Source organism: Ictalurus punctatus, chromosome 9 (assembly GCF_001660625.3).
Source record: "Ictalurus punctatus breed USDA103 chromosome 9, Coco_2.0, whole genome shotgun sequence".
Lineage (NCBI taxonomy): Eukaryota > Metazoa > Chordata > Actinopteri > Siluriformes > Ictaluridae > Ictalurus > Ictalurus punctatus.
This window is the reverse complement of record NC_030424.2, coordinates 22,324,943-22,345,672: the sequence shown is the minus strand read 5'-3', so window position 1 is coordinate 22,345,672 and position 20,730 is coordinate 22,324,943. Positions and strand designations below refer to the sequence as shown.

The window sequence follows — 20,730 nt, the reverse complement described above, 5'->3', positions numbered from 1 at the left end:
GATTAGAGATTCGGTTGAAAACACTAGACTGTTCCTTTAAAGGGAAATTCTGCTTTTTCACTTCTCCGCCCTTTCCTTTATATTTCCCTTGTGTATTAAAGATAACAATAGCTTTAGATACAACTCCAAACATCGGACGCTTCTATCCGAGGTCTGTTGTATGATCTTCAACATAATGTTTCCTTTTAGTCATTTCCATAGTACAATGATTATACAGTACATGTTTATTTTGCAGTAATTAACTGCATAGATACTGTGTGCTGATTTTCCTGCAAGGCTACATAAACAATAAGATAGAAAGAGACCAGATTCTGTATGATTCGATTTGCCAAGACTGTTGGCAACAGAGGGGATTCCCACCCGTCTTTTACTGCCTGAGTTTCATGACTTGTGAATTCACAAGCTAAAATGTAGGTTGATTGTGTACCATATTTAATGGAACAGCAAAGATGTATATGCATTTTGTGAACTTGCATATACATTGGGTTAAGCAAGGAAAATATATGAGATTGACCAAAAACAATTAGTCATACCATCATTTTAGCAATGTAAGTATCTGCTATTTAGAATAATCAGATCAAGTTTTCTAAATGCATACAAATACGGATTCAAATAGGTGATACATTATTCAAGGTTTTTTCTTTTTTGCACATCTGATTGAGACTAGAGGTGTACGTCGGGACTGGGATCCCGAGGGGCGCAACAAAAATGTCATGCGAATGGGAGGATTCATTTGTCATGGTGGCATGATTGAGCAGTTAGATATGACGCTCATACAGCACATTGTAATTAACTCCTCCCTAACGAGGCTGTAGTTTGATAGTATCCTTAGTCTCTGAGGTATTTGTACTAGCTTGAGGATACGTTTCTGATGGAGACTACAAAGCACTGCTGTAAGTCGCTTTGGATCAAGGCATCTGTTAAAATCTGCAAAAGTAAACACAGAGTCTGCAATGCATATTCTTTTGCCTGATCTCACCATTTTAAAAAAGCAAATCTAATTAGAGCATGAAAGACAGCCAACAGTGCAATGCAGGGCTGCTCCAAACTGGCATTTGAAAATTTTCGTCTAAATCATAATCAAGGTTTTGACCAGTTTCCATGCAAATATTTCAAGGGGCGGCAAGAAACCGAAATCCAATTTTAAACCATGATCCGTGTAATAGCCAGGTTGTTAGACATGACGTCAAGGTTTCATTTACAGAACAGACAGTTAAAGATTTAATAAGCTCTACGTGCTTGATTCTGTGAAATTCTTCATTTGAACTCTTTCTAAGCAGGCAGAGATTCTGGAGGGTTTAAAAGTTAAGACAGAGCAAGGAAGGCTGGGAGTCGACCCCTCGAGCTCATTTGTCGTTTACATACAAAGGAGGGTGGCAATTACCGCAACAATGCGCCCGTAAAATCTCAATGACAGACATGTGGCAGGAGACCTGTGTGAGTCTTAAACCAGCTCTTAAGTGAAATTACAGGCTTATGGGACAGCCCAGGAAAGCACATGGCTTTGTAATTCCCACATGACAAGATGTTTTCTATGTAGTCACGTTTGTTAACAGAAACATCAAAGTGTGGCTGGAAGTAGTAGGAAAAGCATAAATAAGGAAGAATAACATCTCCAGGCGTTTGTGCTCTAAGACTTCTAGAGAGTGATGAGCTGAGAATTCTCAATTCAAATCATTTTTATTCAAGTGTTTCTGTCTTAGACGCAGTTCAAAAGTTGTATTTGTTCAATAATAATAACAAGAAGCACATAATGCTAAGATTGCACAGTTCTTTGTGTAATAACGAGCTTTTTCACGTTGTGTGAATTTTTAATTCTGTGTTTGTTGCATGTGATTCACTGTGGACGCCTTGCGAGCTGTAATCATTAACACATGTTTTTAAATCATCAGTAACGCCTGTTTTCACAAATGCTCCAAGGGACATGACTGTGGAGTCTGGTAATGATGTCCAGATTCCATGCAGCGCTCATGGAGAGCCCCCACCAGTCATCACCTGGAACAAGGTGAGCCCGGATCCCTTCTGCTGTGCCTTTTGCATACTTTTGGCCAGACCTCTTTCCTTTCATCTTGTGCTCTTTCTCATTGTTCTCTCACTGTGATGTGCAGGACGGTGTTCAGGTGACAGAGAGTGGGAAGTTTCACATCAACCCCGATGGTTATCTGGGGGTGAATGATGTGGGTCTTGCTGATGGGGGGCGTTATGAGTGTGTGGCTCGTAACTCCATTGGATACTCATCCGCTAGCATGATTCTAACTGTGCAAGGTATGAAACTGGGTTTTTCTTATTGTTATGGACTGGACACCCTTTTTTCAGTTTTCCTGTCAGTGATATTTTATTAGTTTGGTGGAGCCATATTTATCTATTGTCATATTTATCTGTCGTATTTATCCAGGTTCTTTGGTTTCCTTCCTTAAGTAAGGGAAATAAAATATGATTGGGCGTACTGTTATACTAAAATAATCATGTCAGGGTGGTGTGATTTTTGAAAGAACAATGCATCATAATTTTTATTGGTTATGAAACATTTACTGTATTTCCTGGTATCACTTAAGTTATAGCAGCCATAAAAATTGACCCGTGTCTTTTTTTTTCACTCTCTCACTCTCTCACTCTGTCTCTCTTAAAATTCATAAGCCAAAAATTTACAGTTTCTTATGTTATCAAGAAACTCTTAAGCTCTTCATCCTGAAGACTTTTCCATGTCAGATAATTAAGTTAAGAGCTTTACCTCTGACTTTTACAAAGCTCTTACCACTGGAGACTCAATCCATAAACATCTTCTCAGAGAGAACTTCCCTGGATTCCCAATGACACACATTTTTAAATGTGTTTACGTAGAGAAGCCACCATACAAGTCCCTGTAAGTGACTTGTTACTATAGAAACGATGACGTATGAGAACAAGTGTATTAATATAAACCTGTGATTTGCCTTGCAGCAGAAAACAAATCAGATTCGAGAATTCAGCAGCTCAGCGGTACAATGTTATATATATTTCAAATGATATCAGAAATGTTATTCTCAGACAAAATCAGCCTTGAAATTTACTACATTATATCGCTATTATCTAAACAACTCTTGGATGAACCTCTGCCTTTATACGGGTGCTATTATAAATCTGTTCAGTGTTAGATATATTTCAGGCCATAGCTCATATGGGATTAATCATTCGTACAAAATAAAAGTATTTAGTATATCAAACAATTGTGCCTCTTTGCCTGGTAATAGTGCTCTGAAAAGATGCAGGGGAGTCTAGACAACAGTTTTCTTTCTGGCTCACTTAACAGGGAGTAGTTTTCTGTGTGGATTCTTATCTCCCCCAGTCGCGCAGCACATTTTGTGTGGCTCATCGTTGTTTTTCTCGTCTTCTTCTTCAGTACCGCAGGTAAGCAGAGAGGGAGATCCGTTTGTCTCGACGTCTCTCGAGGAAGCCATCCGCAGCATAGACAGCGCCATTGATTCCACCAGGAGGCAACTCTTTGACGGGTGAGCGCAGAATCATTACATATATAACGTCACTTAGGCATATGAAAGCACTTCTTATTCTCATGAGTCATGCTCGTGTAATGCTTGAGGAATTTACCTTGGCTGATGGTCGGTCTGACTGTTATGTTAGGAAAGCTGCAGTTTAAACTCTTGTCAGCTGTTGGATTGCACATGCTGTGCTGCAAAAGGCAATGCCAGCCTGTTCAGGAACATGTGCAGTGTTTGTGTGTCTAAGGAAAAGGCCGCTGAAGGTTTGTTTAAGTCATTTAGTGCGCTGTTTTGGAGAAATGGCTGCCAAAGTAACTTCCAAAGAAATATAAACAGCATGAACGCATAACGAACACAAGTTCCACAGTTTAAATCAGGAAGTATCAAGTAGATGTATCAAGGGACAGACCCTGGCCAGAAAGATAGATTAGATTTGACATTGTCGCCATCGTGACTAGGGGTGTAAACCTCAGGCCTCCCCACGAAATAATATGATTTCAATTCTTAAGATGAAGATTGAATATTTTTTTATGATAACACTGAGTCTTTTACAATAAGATAAAGTACAGTATGATTTTAATTCATAAGGCAATGATTCAATATTTAACAATAACACTGTGCTGCAATACAATACTATTTAATAGCCTCTGATCAAAGTACTTTGTTCAGAATCTGAGGTAGAACTTTCATTCATTTGCATTTAAGTATCAGAGTTACAGACAAATCATCTTCCTAGACTACTTACACAAATATGAAATTTATTTACACGCACTGACTGTGTTTTTTCACTAATAATCTATTTACAAGCGAAAATAATCTATTTTTGCCTCGATTCATTTCAGTGTTGTTGTTGTTTTTTTTTTTATCAATGCATCAAGCCAAGTCCAGTCATTACACCCGAAATTGTGACTGCGATGTTAAGCATTTGCAAGCTTGCAGGGTCACTCGATTACTGTGAGGATGTGAGAATTGGATTTGTATATATCAGTATCATATCAAAAATGGCATGAGCTATATGTGCATCAATACACTGCAATAAGCAATAGTATAATGATAGTATAATGATTCATATAGCATTACAGTAATAGAGTTTCTCACACCATTAAATGTTATTTCAGTAGCCATTCATAAAATCTCCAGTCGTGGAGTTTTTTTCGTTGTGTTACAGTTAATAGTAATACTTCTGTGATTTTTTATTTTTTTTATCTATAGGCTTAATGGGTCACCCCGCCACGTGTGCAGATTTAGCTTCTTTATTTATTTGCTACTCTGTATCATTTTGTTTGGTCTGTGACTAAGTACAGAATAACACACTCCAGACCGTACTATTATACCAGCTTCTATTTCTCTCTTTCTTTCTTCCTCTCTCTCTCTCTCTCTCTCTCTCTCTCTCTCTCTCTCTCAGCCTCTAAGCATACATGCCTCTGTCCCAGACTTTCCTGTGCTAGTAAACATTGACTGTTACAAAGCGGTTACAATTGAGACTCCTTCCATAAAAAAAACAAAATTCCACTACATCAACTAATACACATCTTTTACTTTGTTAAATAAAGTTTTTTTTTTTTAAACCGTTTATTATTAGACTTAAATTATGTGAACTATCATTTGTATGCTGTTACTATAGAAACAATAATGTATTAGAACCAACTATCATTAATGTTATGGCCAGTGCTACTGTCAGAGCCATGCTGTTATACAAAAATAGTGCACACCTACTGACCAATCAGATTAGAGAATTGAACCACACTGTGGTATAATCTGCGATGAAACATAAACTGCAGGGGTTCAAAACCATTTGACTGGCATCTTTTTTGTTACATTTTCAGAGTTATAAGCCACTAATTGCAAATAATCGATTTAACAATTTAAAATTTTACATTTAACAGTATAAATTATTGAACATTATACTACAAGGCAGTTGATTTGTCAAATCTGAAGGTGTGTGTTAATTTTATATAACAGCAGCACTGACAGTAGTTCCGGCTGTAACATAAATAATATGTTTATATTAATGCTGTAGTTCTAACTTTATTGTTCCTATAGTAACAACTAACAATAAACAGTGTTGTTTAACAAAGAAAAACATATCATGTGAGCATTTATTGGAACACTTTTGGGTGTCAGCGCTAGATTCAGTAAGTTTCCAGACGTGCGAGAGTCTCCAGAACAGTGCAATTTGTGATTTCTGGTTTCTGAGTCACACAAGGTTTGTCTCAACAACTTCAAGACAGAGTTCAGGAGAGTCCGGTGAGGGAACAGCTGTTTATAGCCTTATAGTTACATAACATTATATATAACTATAAGCAGTTAAAAAACATGTTGTCATTGATAAATAAAAAATTGTAATTTTTGCACTCGGGTCTCCTTTGAACAGTAGACTAGTTCAACAAACAGACTTCATATTAAACCATAATGAACTTTCCTTTGCTTTTACACTGTCCGTTGTTACCCATATGAGGATGGGTTCCCTTCTGAATCTGGTTCCTCTCAAGGTTTCTTCCTCTTAACATCTTAGGGAGTTTTTCCTCGCCACCGTCAATACCGGCTTGCTCAATAGGGATAAAGTCACACATTTAAAATCTCTATCCTGTGCTTATATGCTTCTGTAAAGCTCCTCCATTGTTAAAAGCTCTATACAAATAAAATTGAATTGAATTATTGGCTGTTATATAAATATAAACATATTCCGCTTGTATCCATGATCTCACTAGTCCAGTGTGCATTATTTTGTGTATCGCAGCACAGTCTGTTGTGTTATTTCTCACACAGTACAGTGTATAATGGCTACGTTTCGTAGGAATCTGTCAGTTGTATGTTTGCTCTCTGCTGAATAGCAACTCTACACTCACTCAATCCCTTCAGCTCTAATCTAATAATGCACAGGACTAGTGATAATTGTCTAGAGGTTTGGTATTCTATAATTTCCTGGCTGAGCTCTCTGTCAGTGTTCCAGCTCTAGGGAGTTAACTCTTACAGTCTGACAGATGAATTAACTGCTTGGTGCATTCACTGTGGGCCATAAGGATTAGTGATTTTTAGCATCACTGTTACACAGTGGCTCCATTCATTTTTAAAAGGCCAATAAGTGTAAAGGACAGAGCACCGTAGTAATAATCCATCACTTTTTTTCCCAAACAGAAATTGGCTGATTTTTTACTTTTATTATTTAATTTTCTCGTAATGACAGGAGGGGTTGCCAGGGTGCCTTCAGATCGATAAATTGATACTTAAATTGCATGGTTCCCCCAAATCTGGATTATTTTGTATTTAGTAATTTGGCACACATTTTTTTTATCCACAACCAGACAGTTGAGGTAAGATGCAAGTGAGGGTTTTGCTTAAGGGCCTAAGAGTGACTGTCTTGCAGGGCCTGAAATTTGAATTAATAATCTTCCAATTGTTAGTGCAGAATCTTACCGAACGTGTCCATCATACTGCTCCCATTTATAATGGCATTTCCGTTTATATTTAACATATTTGTGTCTGGCTTTTTATCTCATGCAGCTCCCCCCGCACTCCTGGTGAGCTGCTGGCATTGTTCCGCTATCCACGCGACCCTTACACAGTGGAACAGGCCCGAGCCGGAGAGATCTTTGAGCAAACTCTCCTCCTCATTCAGCGGCATGTCAACCAGGGCCTGATGGTGGACACCAATGGGACAGGTATCTCATAAAATGTTGACACAGTTTAAAATGTAACCATGTTAAAAAGAATATTTGGATATTAACATTTCATGACCTTGGAATTATAAGTTTTGAGTGTCTGGTGGTTATGTGATTTTATCACTTCATATACTATCAATATGAACTCTGCTTTGTTTTTTCACTATTTCACTATTCACATCTTAGCTTTCCGTTACAATGACCTGGTGTCGCCACGCTTCTTGGACATGATCGCGAACCTGTCCGGCTGTACAGCTCACCGCCGCTTCAACAACTGCTCCGACATCTGCTTCCATCAGAAGTACCGCAGCCATGATGGCACATGCAACAACCTGCAGCACCCCATGTGGGGCGCCTCGCTCACCGCCTTCGAACGCTTGTTAAAGTCTGTCTATGACAACGGCTTCAACTTGCCACGCGGTGCCACAGAGAGACTCCACAATGGCTTTTATCTGCCTCTGCCACGCCTCGTCTCCACCACCATGATAGGCACAGAGAGGATTACTCCTGACGAGCGATACACACACATGCTCATGCAGTGGGGCCAGTTCCTGGATCATGACCTGGACTCCACCGTAGTAGCACTCAGTCAGTCTCGTTTCTCCGATGGCCAGCTGTGCACATCGGTCTGTACCAATGACCCGCCCTGCTTCCCTGTCATGTTCCCACGCGATGATCCACGGCAACGGAGGACCGATGCCCGCTGCATGTTCTTTGTCCGCTCGAGCCCAGTGTGTGGTAGTGGCATGACTTCACTGCTCATGAACTCGGTGTACCCTCGCGAGCAGATCAACCAACTGACGTCCTACATTGATGCTTCCAATGTGTACGGCAGCTCGCATCATGAAGCAGATGAGATACGAGACCGGGCCGGACATCGGGGCATGCTGCGGCAAGGTATTGTCCAGCGCACGGGAAAACCGCTGCTGCCTTTCGCCAGTGGGCCACCCACAGAGTGCATGCGTGACGAGAACGAGAGCCCCATTCCTTGCTTCCTGGCTGGGGATCACCGTGCCAACGAGCAGTTGGGCCTCACAGCCATGCACACGGTGTGGTTCCGTGAGCATAACCGTATCGCCAGAGAGCTGCTGCGCCTCAACCCGCACTGGGATGGAGACACCATTTACCACGAGGCACGCAAGATCGTGGGCGCCCAGATGCAGCACATCACCTACAGTCACTGGCTGCCCAAAATACTAGGTGAAGCCGGCATGAAAATGATGGGCAGCTACCGCGGCTACGACCCCAACGTCAACGCAGGAATCTTTAACGCCTTCGCCACAGCTGCATTCCGCTTTGGCCACACCCTCATCAATCCCATTTTGTACCGGTTAGGTGAAAATTTCCAGCCCATCCAGCAAGGCCACATAGCTCTGCACAAGGCTTTCTTCTCGCCCTTCCGTATTGTAAACGAGGGAGGCATCGACCCCCTGTTGCGTGGACTGTTTGGCGTGGCAGGAAAGATGCGAGTATCCACACAGCTGCTCAACACCGAGCTGACAGAGCGCCTTTTCTCCATGGCCCATGCTGTGGCGTTGGACCTCGCTGCAATAAACATCCAAAGAGGACGTGACCATGGCATCCCTCCCTACAATGACTACAGAGTGTTCTGCAATCTCACCTCAGCACACACTTTTGATGACCTGAGAAATGAAATTCACAGTTCCACCGTTCGGGAGAAGCTTGAGGAGTATATGCGTGATAAATTCATTCATATAGCCTGTTAAATATTCATGTGTATTGTTTTACTAATCGTTGGCTAGTGCTGATTTGTTGGGTTGTATGTGATCCCAGGCTCTATGGCACACCGTTGAACATCGATCTGTTCCCTGCTTTGATGGCTGAGGATCTTGTTCCTGGGAGCAGACTGGGGCCGACTCTCATGTGTCTTCTGGCTGCACAGTTTAAGCGGCTCAGAGACGGTGACAGGTAAACTGCATGTTTTAATTACTGATCTCTCATATGTATAACTGCAGTTATAACTTTAATGTGATGTTTGTAATTAATAGGTTTAGCTCCTCCATTTTTTTCAAACTGTATAGTGTTAGGAATATAAGTAAAACTTTTTTTTAAAATGGTGATTGGTGTCCTATAACAGTATACCTGTTTGAGGTCGACCGATTGATCAGTTTTGTCAATTAATCAACACCAATAACCAATTGCTGGAACTATCGGTTATCTGCAAAAACCCACACCATTAGTTTTTCCCGGTTGCGTCTGAGTTGGCTGAGAAGGAAACACTGTATTTATACAGCACAAGCACGGCCTCTAGAGGCAAAATAAAAACACGGACATATTTTGGTGTGTTATTTGAAGTGTTTTTTGATTATGTTTGGATGTCTCTATTTTTATTTGTTATTTGGTGTGTTACTTTATGGTTCTGTTTGGATATATAGCTTTTATTCACTTTAATATTTATTAGTAATCAATATATATTAATATTCAGATATTTATATCATTTAAAAAGTACAGTACTTTTTCCTGGTACAGTCAGTGCTGTTTATCTGTGTAATAAAGTTCAGCAATATTTTACTTTGAGTGTTATGTTTTCATTCACTATCAATTTTAAAAGCTATCAGTTGATTAATCGGTCATCTGCAAGTACTACCCAACTTTCGGTATAGGTATAATGGGGCTTGAAAGTTTGTGAACCCTTTAGAATTTTCTATATATCTGCATAAAAATGACCTAAAACATCATCAGATTTTTGCACAAGTCCTAAAAGTAGATGAAGAGAACCCAATTAAAGAAATGAGACAAAAAATATTACATTGGTCATTTATTTATTGCGGAAAATGGTGTAATATTACCTTTCTGTGAGTGGCAAAAGTTTGTGAACCTTTGCTTTCAGTATCTGGTGTGACCACCTTGTGCAGCAATAACTGCAACTAAACATTTCCAGTAACTGTTGATCAGTCCTGTACATCTGCTTGGAGGAATTTCAGCCCATTCCTCAGTATAGAACAGCTTCAACTCCGGGATGTTCGTGGGTTTCCTCAATGAACCGATTGCTTCAGGTCCTTCCACAACATTTCTATTGGATGAAGGCCAGGACTTTGACTTGACCATTACAAAACATTAACTCTATTATTTTTTAACCATTCTTTGGTAGAACAACTTGTGTGCTTAGGGTCATTGTCTTGCTGCATGACCCACTTTCTCTTGAGATTCAGTTCATGTACAGATGTCCTGACATTTTCCCGTAGAATACACTGGTATACTTCAGAATTCATTGTTTCATCAATGATGGTAAGTCGTCCTGACCCAGATTCAGCAAAGCAGGCCTAAACCATGATACTACCACCAACATGTGTCACAGATGGGATAAGGTTGTTATGCTGGTTTTCCCTTCTCCAAACATAACCCTTCTTATTGAATACAGAAATTTTATTTTGGTCTCATCTATCAACAAAATATTTTTCCAACAGCCTTCTGGCTTGTCCACATGATCTTTAGCAAACTTCAGACAGGCAGCAATGGGGGTTTTATTGGAGAGCAGTGGTTTTCTCCATGCAACCATGCCATGCACACCATTGTTGTTCAGTGTTCTCCAGATGGTGGACTCATGAACATTAACATTAGCCAATGTGAGAGAGGCCTTTAGTTGCTTAGAAGTAACCCTGGCTCCTTTGAGACCTCGTGACTATTACCCGTCTTGTTCTTGGAGTGATCTTTGTTGATTGATCACTTCTGGGGTGGGCAACAGTGGTCTTCAATTTCTTCCATCTGTACACAATCTGCCTGACTGTGCATTGGTGGAGTCCAAACACTTTAGAGATGGTTTTGTAGCCTTTTCCAGCTTGATGAGCATCAACAGCTCTTTTTCTGAGTTCCACAGAAATCTTATTTGTTCGTGCCATGATACACATCCACAAACATGTGTTGTGAACATCAGACTTTTATAGATCCCTGCTCTTTAAATAAAACAGTGCACTCACTCACACCTGATTGTCATCCCATTGATTGAAAACACCTGACTCTAATTTCACCTTCAAATTAAACTGCTAATCCTAACAGTTCACATATTTTTACCACCCACAGATATGTAATATTGGATCATTTTCCTCAATAAATAAATTACCAAATATATTATTTTTGACTTATTTCTTTAATTGGGTTCCATTCCAATGATGTTTTAGGTCATATTTCTGCAGATATATGGAAAATTCTAAAGGGTTCACAAATTTTTAAGCACCACTATAAAATCCACTATCGGTTCACCTCTAAAGCCTGTTGTGCTTTACTCTTTACATTATACACAGTTTCACTGTTTCTGATTTCTTTCCCATGCTATACTGTTATAACTATATTTTAGTACATCATTTCTTTGTTCTGTTTCATGTTTGTTTTTTTCCAGATTCTGGTACGAGAACCCTGGTGTGTTTAGCCCAGCTCAGTTGACTCAGCTGAAGCAGGCATCTCTCACCCGGGTGCTGTGTGACAACGGAGACAACATTACCCGCATTCAGTCTGACGTCTTCACTGTGGCAGAGTTCCCTCGAGCATATGGAAACTGTGAGGATGTGCCCAAGATCGACCTGCGGATGTGGCAGGACTGCTGTGAAGGTACGTACAAGGACGAGATTATAATCTTTATAAACTCTGTCTACACCAACGCTGTTTTACATCTTTCCACACATGAATAAACTTTCATTATGATTGATGTGTCTAATTTTGTTTGTGATCGTCTAGTCTGCTTACATAGTTGCATTCTGATTAGAATGACTCACAGTCTGTTGTTTACTTAAAATCCCTTCATTTGGAATATCACTGAAAAGATGTTCATGTGAGAATAGAGAGGCTAACTGTCAACGATGCAGTAATGATAATGTCATAAGGGTTCCTGTGCGATCCAGTTCTTTCTTTTAAATTGCTTGTTTCACATGAACTATACTCTAGAAACCTTGATGTATTGCTTACATTATACAGTCAGAGGTGGGTAGAGTAGACGAAAATAATTACTCAAGTGCAAGTAAAACTACGTATAAAAAAAAAATAATTACTCAATATCAGTAAAAGTAGTAATGTTAATCATTGCTTGAGTAAGAGGGCGGCTGTGGTTCCGGTGGTAGAGCGGGTTGTCCACTAATCGTAGGGTTGGCGGTTCGGTTCCCGGCCCACATGACTCCACATGCCGAAGTGTCCTTGGGCAAGACACTGAACCATAAGTTGCTCCCGATGGCAAGTTAGCGCCTTGCATGGCAGCTCTGCTTCCATTGGTGTGTGAATGGGTGAATGAGACACAGCTTTGGAACTGCTAAGGTTAAAAAAGCGCTATATAAGTGCGAACTAGGAGTAATAAAGTATCCAATGAGAAGACTACTCAAGTAGCAAGTTACTGGCTACTAGATAACAAGTTACAAGATTTTTTTTAAAAAGTTACTCAAGTAAATGTACCGGAGTAAATCTAGCACGTTACTACCCACCTCTGTGTACAGGTAGGCATTTTTATATGTATGTATTGTTCTTTCTACAGTCTTGACTAAGTTAAACATGCATTATTTTTAAATGTGAGCAATTGCAGATGTTTTGGGACCTGGAGTGCTTAGGCCTAGCAAAGAAATGCCATCGAGCATGAATAGTGAGCCAAGAAAGAAAACATTTACAAAATCATTCATGTGTTATGATCCATTGAGTTATTTAATTGGTGCTGGAATCAGCTGAGTCATTATCTCAGGCTTAGGCAGTAATCATTTGCTTTCTTTTGAATGAATGGACACAGAAGTATAATCTTATGGGTGTTATGAAAGTCAACCAGATTGAGAAGCATCTTTTATGTTTAATTAAGTTTAATTATATATGATTTGAAAAGTGAACATCAAAAAAAAAAAAACATTTTGTATATATATTTATTCCTATTCTTGCGGAATTTAAGATGAATGGTTGGGATTGATCTTTTCAGGCCTGTCTGTCAGACTGTTAGAACAAAGAGTTCAATTTTAGAACAGTCTTTCCTATTGTTTAAGTGATTTTTTTTAAATTATTGTGTTTAATGTTTATTTTATACAGTCGTTTTGATCATTTCTGTGGACCAGCAACCCCTTACCTCAAAGCACTTATCACACCCTGCACTGCACCACACTTTCTCCGATCCTCTGGCACCACTCGACTGGTCCCACCATCTCTCAGGGTACAAGGAAGGCATGCATCAAGACTCTTCACTGTTCTGGCACCTAGGTGGTGGAATGAACTTCCCCTAGATGTCCGAACAGCTGAGTCACTGGCTGTCTTCAAACGATGTCTAAAGACCTACTTCTTCCTAAAGTACTTAAATTAGCACTTTAAATGTTTAAAATTCTGCAGTCTGTGTGCTTTTCTTTCTTTATTATACCTCCCCAACAGAGTTTTTTGACTGATGGTATTTTTAGTCTGGGACCAAGTGAACCAGTATCAGGATGTATTTATTTATAGAGACTTCAAAGCGTATCTGTAATGTATAAAGGCATCTGCCAAATGCAGTAAATGTAAATGTTTTATGACTGGTGCCAATGATTCTGGAGGGCTTTATTTTTCACTACTTGCAGATTTCACACTATATGTATTGTTGCTGCATGAAAGCAGCATTGTATTCTTTCTACTGTCAGTGATGTGCAATAATGCTCAAATCCACAGACTGCCGCACCAAAGGTCAGTTCAATGCCCTGTCCTATCACTTCAGAGGCCGCCGGTCAGTGGAGCACAGCTACGTAGACGAGAATCCTTCTAGAAAGTTGCAGGATGATCACAGGTCAGTCTCATGCTTAAATTTCTTTTGAAACTTTTATCCTGATTACATAAAGTTTTAGAAATGTTATTAAACATAAATGCGTAGGCTTTCTGAAATCTAGCCTATACGACCTATAGCAAAATATAGTTAAAAATGAATTTATTATACCATTTTGTTTTTCAGCCATATTGATGATGACAGAACCATCATAAATGCAACTCTTTCCTCAAAGTCAAACACTGAACCGCCAGTAAATGACTTCCAGGACTTTGTTATGGACATGCAGAAGACGATCACTAGTTTACGAAAGCAGGTGAGACTGGACTCTGGGTTAAAGATGAAAAGGGTTTTTAAACAGAGAAAAGTTCCACATAGGTGTCATGTTCTGAACAATATGGGGCAGTTGTACTTTAACTGTGACTTGTAAATCTTTAAACGCATTAATGATGCAGCAGAGGAGTAAAGGCATTGGTATACTTTCAGCAAAACAACCACCTTCGTAATACGTCTATGGTCGTTTTTCCTCTGCAAATGCCGAAGCCATACAAAAAAAGTAGAATTGTATTATATTTTTGCATCATAATAATAATCGCCTGTAAAATATGCATAATCTTATTAAATCTCTCTGTGGTGAAACCTCAAATCCAAAAGCATTAGCAGACTAATTGAAGGGCAATGGATTAATAGATCTATTGTGCAAGGATATGCAGAAATTTTGGAACAGTTTCCACAATTCACATATCTCATTTGTAAAGAGATCCAGCACCAGGCAGATGTCCTGGCATAAGACGAGCTTTGTACTGAAGACTACACAAATTCTGCATTATTTCAGAATAGCTCTGAAGCAGGGTGCCAGTTTCATTCCTGGAAAACCAGTCAATTACCATGTTTATTAGAGCAGGAAAATTACTCAACTTCTCTGCTCTCCAGCTCTGCAGGACTGCACCCCTGCTCTAGAGAGTTGATGAGATGGGTTGGCACTGTTTGAACAGAAACAGGATCAGGATCAGATAGCCCTGCACATTTGGACATTTTAAGAGTTTCAGTGCTGTAGGCGAATCTACATTTCAAACACATGGCTTTAATTAAGGCATCAGCAAAGCGAGAGACTGAATGGATTATATAGCCTTGAACTTCAGAAACATGATTCTTATTTTAAGCCTTATTATCAAGAACATACAGTACTCTGCAGTATGTTTTAGGCACATGTGAAGAAATACTGTAGAGCAAAGATGCCTTCAAAATAATGAAATTAAATGTGAAATACAGTAAAGAGCAGTAAACAGAAGTAAATGAAGCAAAGTCAATATTTGGTGTGACAAAAAAAAAATAAAAACAGTAGTCTTGGGTACAGTTAGTGCAGTTTTATAAGGAAATGAGCTGTAAGTTTTATTGAGCATCTTGCATTACGGTTCTTCTGGAGACTTTGACTGTCACACTTGCTTCTTATCTTTGCAGCAAAACCCAGCAGCCTTCATTATGTTTTATGTCTGAAAAGTGTCTCTTACATAATATGCTGCTTTCTTTACTGACATGCAAACACTTTTGTGTAAAAATTTAATTTTGTGCTAGAAAACTAATGTTTGGGAATCTAAAATGTTTTTGTACTGACTCAATAATGTAGAAGTCATAAAATAAAAAAATCTATAACAAAGTTGGTGCAAAAAAAAAAAAAAAAAATAGGGTGCCTAAAACATTTGCACAGTACTGTACATAGAGATATATGTTGACTGTGCTGGTCGTCTGTTGAGTTAAAGCATATGGTTTACAGATGGCTTTGCTGCATTACTAATGAAGGCTTAATTTTTCCAGTTTTTAATGTGACCAGCACTGATTAAGGCAGAGGCGCTAAAAGGTTATGACTTGTACTCCCTCACATCATGTGTCCTGTAGATAAAAAGACTTGAAGTCCGTCTGAGTAAGACAGACTGCACTGATGAAGAGGGAAGACAGCGGGGGAACAGAGAGGCCTGGAAGAAAGACCCCTGCACCACATGCGAGTGCAGAGTACGTATACCACGTCCATGTATTCAAGCAGTCCTGTGGACTGGAGGTTCCTTAACAGCGCCTAGTATCAAAAATACATAATTTAATATACCATTCTTTATCATATGACACCTTTTTAAAGGCCACTGTGAAACACTGTTTATTGAATCACTATAAAATCACACTGTAACATCACACTACCTCCATTATAAAATTGTGAATCGAACTAATATTCCAGTCATGTAAATTTTGGAATATAATAGAATTAGCTGTATGTAGTTTCCATGTCCTGGCAACAAGGCAGCTAATAAAATATTCCTGTATAGAGCCAGTCACCTTTTTAAAGGGCAGAGTGTCACGGTTTACATGGCATTTAATCCACTGTTGGAGCTAATGAAAAATAGGAGATCAAATATAGTCTGCACTAGGTGTTGTGCTCAACTGCAGGAAAATTACATAAGGAATAAAGCACAATAGGGCATGTTGTAACCGGAAAAGGAATAGTAAACAACAACAGGATTGCAGCCAGCGATATGTTACCACCTAGAAGTGGATTATTTTCCTATAATAGCATGTCCTGTAAAATGTTATTCCTGTTCTACCACAACAGTTTGCCACCACTTACAAGTTTATATCTATTAATGAATGACATGTCATACAGTTCAACAGTCACATTTAATGTTGTAGAACTTCTGTGAAACAGGTTAGTTCCTGTTATGACTTACTTTGTAATAGCTATAAAGAGTCGTTCCTTCACCAGCCTCTCTTGAAGTTTATAAGGCAATGCAGCTTGTCATGTTACCAAGATAAAGCTCAAAGTCCTGACTCTTACAAAGCCCTCACATTAGAGACTCCTTCCGTAAACGTTAAGTAAACATCTCCGTAACAGAAAACTTCACCACATCAACGATTATACTTTTTGTTTTCTGTTAAATAACAACGTGGTTTTTAATCTGTTTATGCTTTGGCTTAGATTATGTGGAGTGTCCATACAAGTCCCTGTGAATGAACTGTTATTATAAATGTTCAGTTCTTAGAACGAGTGCATTAATATACGCGAGCGGTCAAAAGTTTAGACATACTCATTCTTTATTTATTTTTTTTCCTACATTTTAGAATAATAATAAAGTCATCAAAACTCTGTAGTAACACAAATGAAACTATGGGAATTATGTTCCAAATCCAAAATAAATGTTTTTAATAATTTCATATTTTATCATCTTCAAAGTAGACCTCCTTTTTGCCTAGAATTTCCAGAAATGTATTCTTGGCATTTTCTCAACCGATTTCTTGAGGAATCGCTCGGAGATGCTTTTTAAACAGTATTAAAGGAGTTCCCACCTACGCTCCACACTTATTGGCTGCTTTTCAGAATAATACACTCATCCATTAAGTTATCCATTTAAAAAAAATAATAAAAATTGTAAATAAAATGTTAGTTTTCTAATGAAAGTAATGAATACGTCGGCACACACCTTCAGATCAAAAAGTTTTTAAGATCATGAGAAACATTTCAGTCAAGTGTCTCCAAACTTTTGACTGGTAGTGTATACCTGGGATTTGAATTATAGTTGGCTCAGCTGTCAAAGCTGCTAATATATATATAAAAGAAATGTGTGAACACTTTCAGATTCAAGGGAAAAGTGTACAGTGCTGTGGTGAAACTGTTGATCCCTGTGTGTCCTTTCAAAATTCACCGCTGAATCTGTGTTCAGTTAACATCAGGAAGCGAGTGTAGTGGGTTAAACTGGCTGTGTGCAACATGGAAAGAAGACAAAGGAACTAAATCACACATGTGGTTATTTTGATTTGACTTTCTTCCCCACAAACAACTGATGTCATTGCATGGTACTACCTGCTATTTGAAAATTGACAAAAAGGCAGAGGTAATAAATGAGGAGTGCGTATAGAGCCTGTTCTTTCAGAGTGGCTTAACAAAATGTCACTCTACGCCATCAAGCCTTTGTCTCGCCCATACTCACGCCAACCTCACATCTGTGTTATTTCAGTAGCTCTGTGTGTGGGGGTCTTGGGTATTGTGTGTCTCTCTGGCTAACACACTAATTTCTGCTGTTATCAATCGTGCCCAGAGAGGATTTAATGGTGCCACACTGCCTTCCCAGCCCTTCACCCATGTGCCAAGTGACATTCTTTTCAAATGGTGGCTAACCGAATTTTAACCTTTTCCCTTACTGCTTTTCCCCAAAAAAGCTTTGATGTCTTATCGCAAAAAACAACCAGTGGTTTTGTTCAGCTTCACTTGCCTGTAAAAATGCCGAATATAACTCTTGTCTCACTAAAGCACGCAGTGGAGTTTGATGACTGAATTTTTTTTTTCCCCCCTCCTCCCCTCACTTCCTCTCCTCTAATTTTTTCTGAATTCTCCTGTGTGCATTAGGAGGGCCAGGTGACATGTTTTGTGGAGAAGTGTCCGCAAACATCATGTCCAAAGCCTGAGACACTGAAAGGTGTTTGCTGTCCTGTGTGCCTCGAACAGCCATCAAAAAAGCAGGCCGAAGAACATCACGTATAACCTCAGGAACACCGAAGCATTCAAAGACGAGACTTAACCGATGCGACCTGCCGCATCTACATGCCTGACTGTTTTTATTTCGTTTTGTTGTTTTTTAACCCCATATCTCCAGGCATGCCATGAGCTGCCCATGTTGCCACATTATCCACTTTTAAAATAACAGATGAATCAATGGATGAACAGATGAATGCCTAGAGGATGTTTTCTTCATCTCTTCCTCTATCAGGCCTGACCAAAGGGACCACAGGCCTTTAGAGACCACCGGATGTGTTGGCCTGACCCTTCCTGCCCCATCGTGTGCACTGAAGAGAAAGGATTACAGTACAAATCGAGCTTGAACTAATCCGTTATCAGTCACATAGTCTCTAAAAAGCGTTCTCAGGTCAGAGATGGCAAATGGTGCTACTTCCCCAACATTAATACATATATAGGTATTGCTTTCTACTTTTTTTTTCTTTCTACAATGTTTTTACACAGTATGCAAAATGTTATGCACACTCAGTATGTGCCTTCCAAGGGTGTTCCTGGTTTCATAATTATACAAAAGACATTTTATAGGAAAAAAAATACTAGAGTTACTCCAGCTTTTACTAAACTTTTATGGTGCTTTCTTATCATTTAATGAGTATATAACTTTACACATGCATCCACCTTTGTATCAATCTCTTGTATATGAAGATAATGTGAATATATTGAAAAATATATTTGTAATTGAAGAAAGTCTACTGATCACCAAATGTTTCGTTCTAGTAGCAACTGGTTAACATCTGGTGCTTTTCATAATTGCTTGTTTTTCCCTGACACTAAACATTTCACAGGGGCAGAAGTGTAGTAGCTGAGGTAAATAGGCCTTTGTGCTAGATAGTGTTACATCAGGATCTCGCAATGTTAGTTTCAGTTAAACACATTGGTCTGTAGACATCTTGCTCACCAGTGCAGTATTTCCAGCCTGTTTCGGAAAGGTTTACTGCCAGCGAGTCCCATCTCTGTTTGAACAGGTTCACCACAGTGTTGAAGAAGGGCATTGCCTCATTAGAGTGCTGCACAGATTTCATGCTCATGTCAGCATGATTTCCTCTGTGCAGTTTTTTTTTGGTCATTTCCTGGAGGAATTGGCTGTACATTACTCTTGGATCATTCTTTATTGCGATGTAAGGGTCTGCTCCATTTCACTGTCATTCACTGCCCTTCCTTTGTTTATTTTATTTATAGATGTAGTGGATTATGTTAGAGTATAGAGACCTGATGGCATGTAGATCAACACTCCCTGTCTATTTTTCACCCCCTCTACTCACCCAACTCAGAAATAGCCTTATATAAGGTAACCCGTGACTTCCAGTCTTTGCTCATTTCCCTCTCTCTGTGGCTTGCCTGTATATAGTCAGAACATTTGGCTGAAGGTTTTTTCTCTGGAATTAGTAGAAGGCATGTGAACAGCGCTGACGTCATGTTAGAGAATGTGACACACTCTGACCTTAATTTTGCTCAAATTAAAGCCATATGAAATAGAAGAGAGGCAATGTTTTTATGTGAAACAGAAGAATAATACTGTGGAAGCCATAAGAATAACCGAAAATCCCAAATTTACTAACAGGCACATTAACAGTTCAGTTACTCACAGGGTATGTCTTGGTCTCTGATTGGCCAGCATGTGGTATATTTTGCAGGTTGTAAGACTTGGAATGTAGTGTTGGGTAATTGTGTTTCTAGCGAACAGCAAAATTGTAGTATTATTTTTTGTTTGTTATTGTGTATCTGCTTGCTTTCTTTATTCTGCCTCCCCGCAACTTAACGAAGAGGGCTTGCTGTTCCTCTGTGCTCTCTGTGTTCCCATGCTCCAGACTAATTTCAGTTCTCATTCAACACTATTACCCCAGACTCTGACCTCTGCCCCAAACTGCCCATATGCAATGCAATGCACTGCCCTGCACGACTGAACAAACTGAACCCAGGGGTCAGAATGATTTCCTGATATTTTGTATTGTATTTCTGCCAAAGATTGTTTGCACTGTATTGTATGCCTCTCAACAATAATAAAATGAACACACTTGACATAAAAATGTTTTTAGGTTTTTTTTACAACTCTCAACTTCCAATACCATTTACGTATATCTAATCAAGTACAGTGGAAGACATTGAAATGAAAGATTTTGGCAAATCCAGGCATTTTAAACCTAATCTCAATCTACCATAAATGTTATTACAAAGGAATTTTTTTTTTTCAATGGGCGGTTGTTAGGACTGTCGGTAAAAGTTTTGCAAAATGTATTTTTGCAATCCCCATCATCCCTAAATTCTCTAGTCAGTTGAAATCTGAATCTATATAATTTGGTCCCTTTAGATATGGAGCAACTTTTTAAATGGGTG

The 20,730-nt window shown here is 39.1% G+C and overlaps 1 protein-coding gene across 2 annotated transcripts in view; it reads left to right on the top strand.

Annotated features, from left to right (window-relative positions):
- The window catches only part of LOC108270173 (peroxidasin), a 70,496-nt gene extending 50,073 nt beyond the window's left edge, over positions 1-20,423 (top strand). The window contains exons 13-23 of one of the 2 annotated variants that reach the window (XM_017476585.3): positions 1,893-2,005; positions 2,109-2,265; positions 3,380-3,488; positions 6,981-7,138; positions 7,325-8,828; positions 8,933-9,067; positions 11,496-11,704; positions 13,751-13,865; positions 14,028-14,157; positions 15,738-15,851; positions 18,229-20,423. In XM_017476585.3, the coding sequence (XP_017332074.1) occupies positions 1,893-2,005; positions 2,109-2,265; positions 3,380-3,488; positions 6,981-7,138; positions 7,325-8,828; positions 8,933-9,067; positions 11,496-11,704; positions 13,751-13,865; positions 14,028-14,157; positions 15,738-15,851; positions 18,229-18,363 (2,879 nt within the window). In that variant the 3' untranslated portion in view covers positions 18,364-20,423. Of the gene's footprint in view, positions 1-1,892; positions 2,006-2,108; positions 2,266-3,379; positions 3,489-6,980; positions 7,139-7,324; positions 8,829-8,932; positions 9,068-11,495; positions 11,705-13,147; positions 13,403-13,750; positions 13,866-14,027; positions 14,158-15,737; positions 15,852-18,228 lie in introns of those variants that run through there. The other variant, XR_008396952.1, reaches the window with a different exon arrangement.
- The last annotated feature ends 307 nt before the right edge of the window (positions 20,424-20,730 follow it).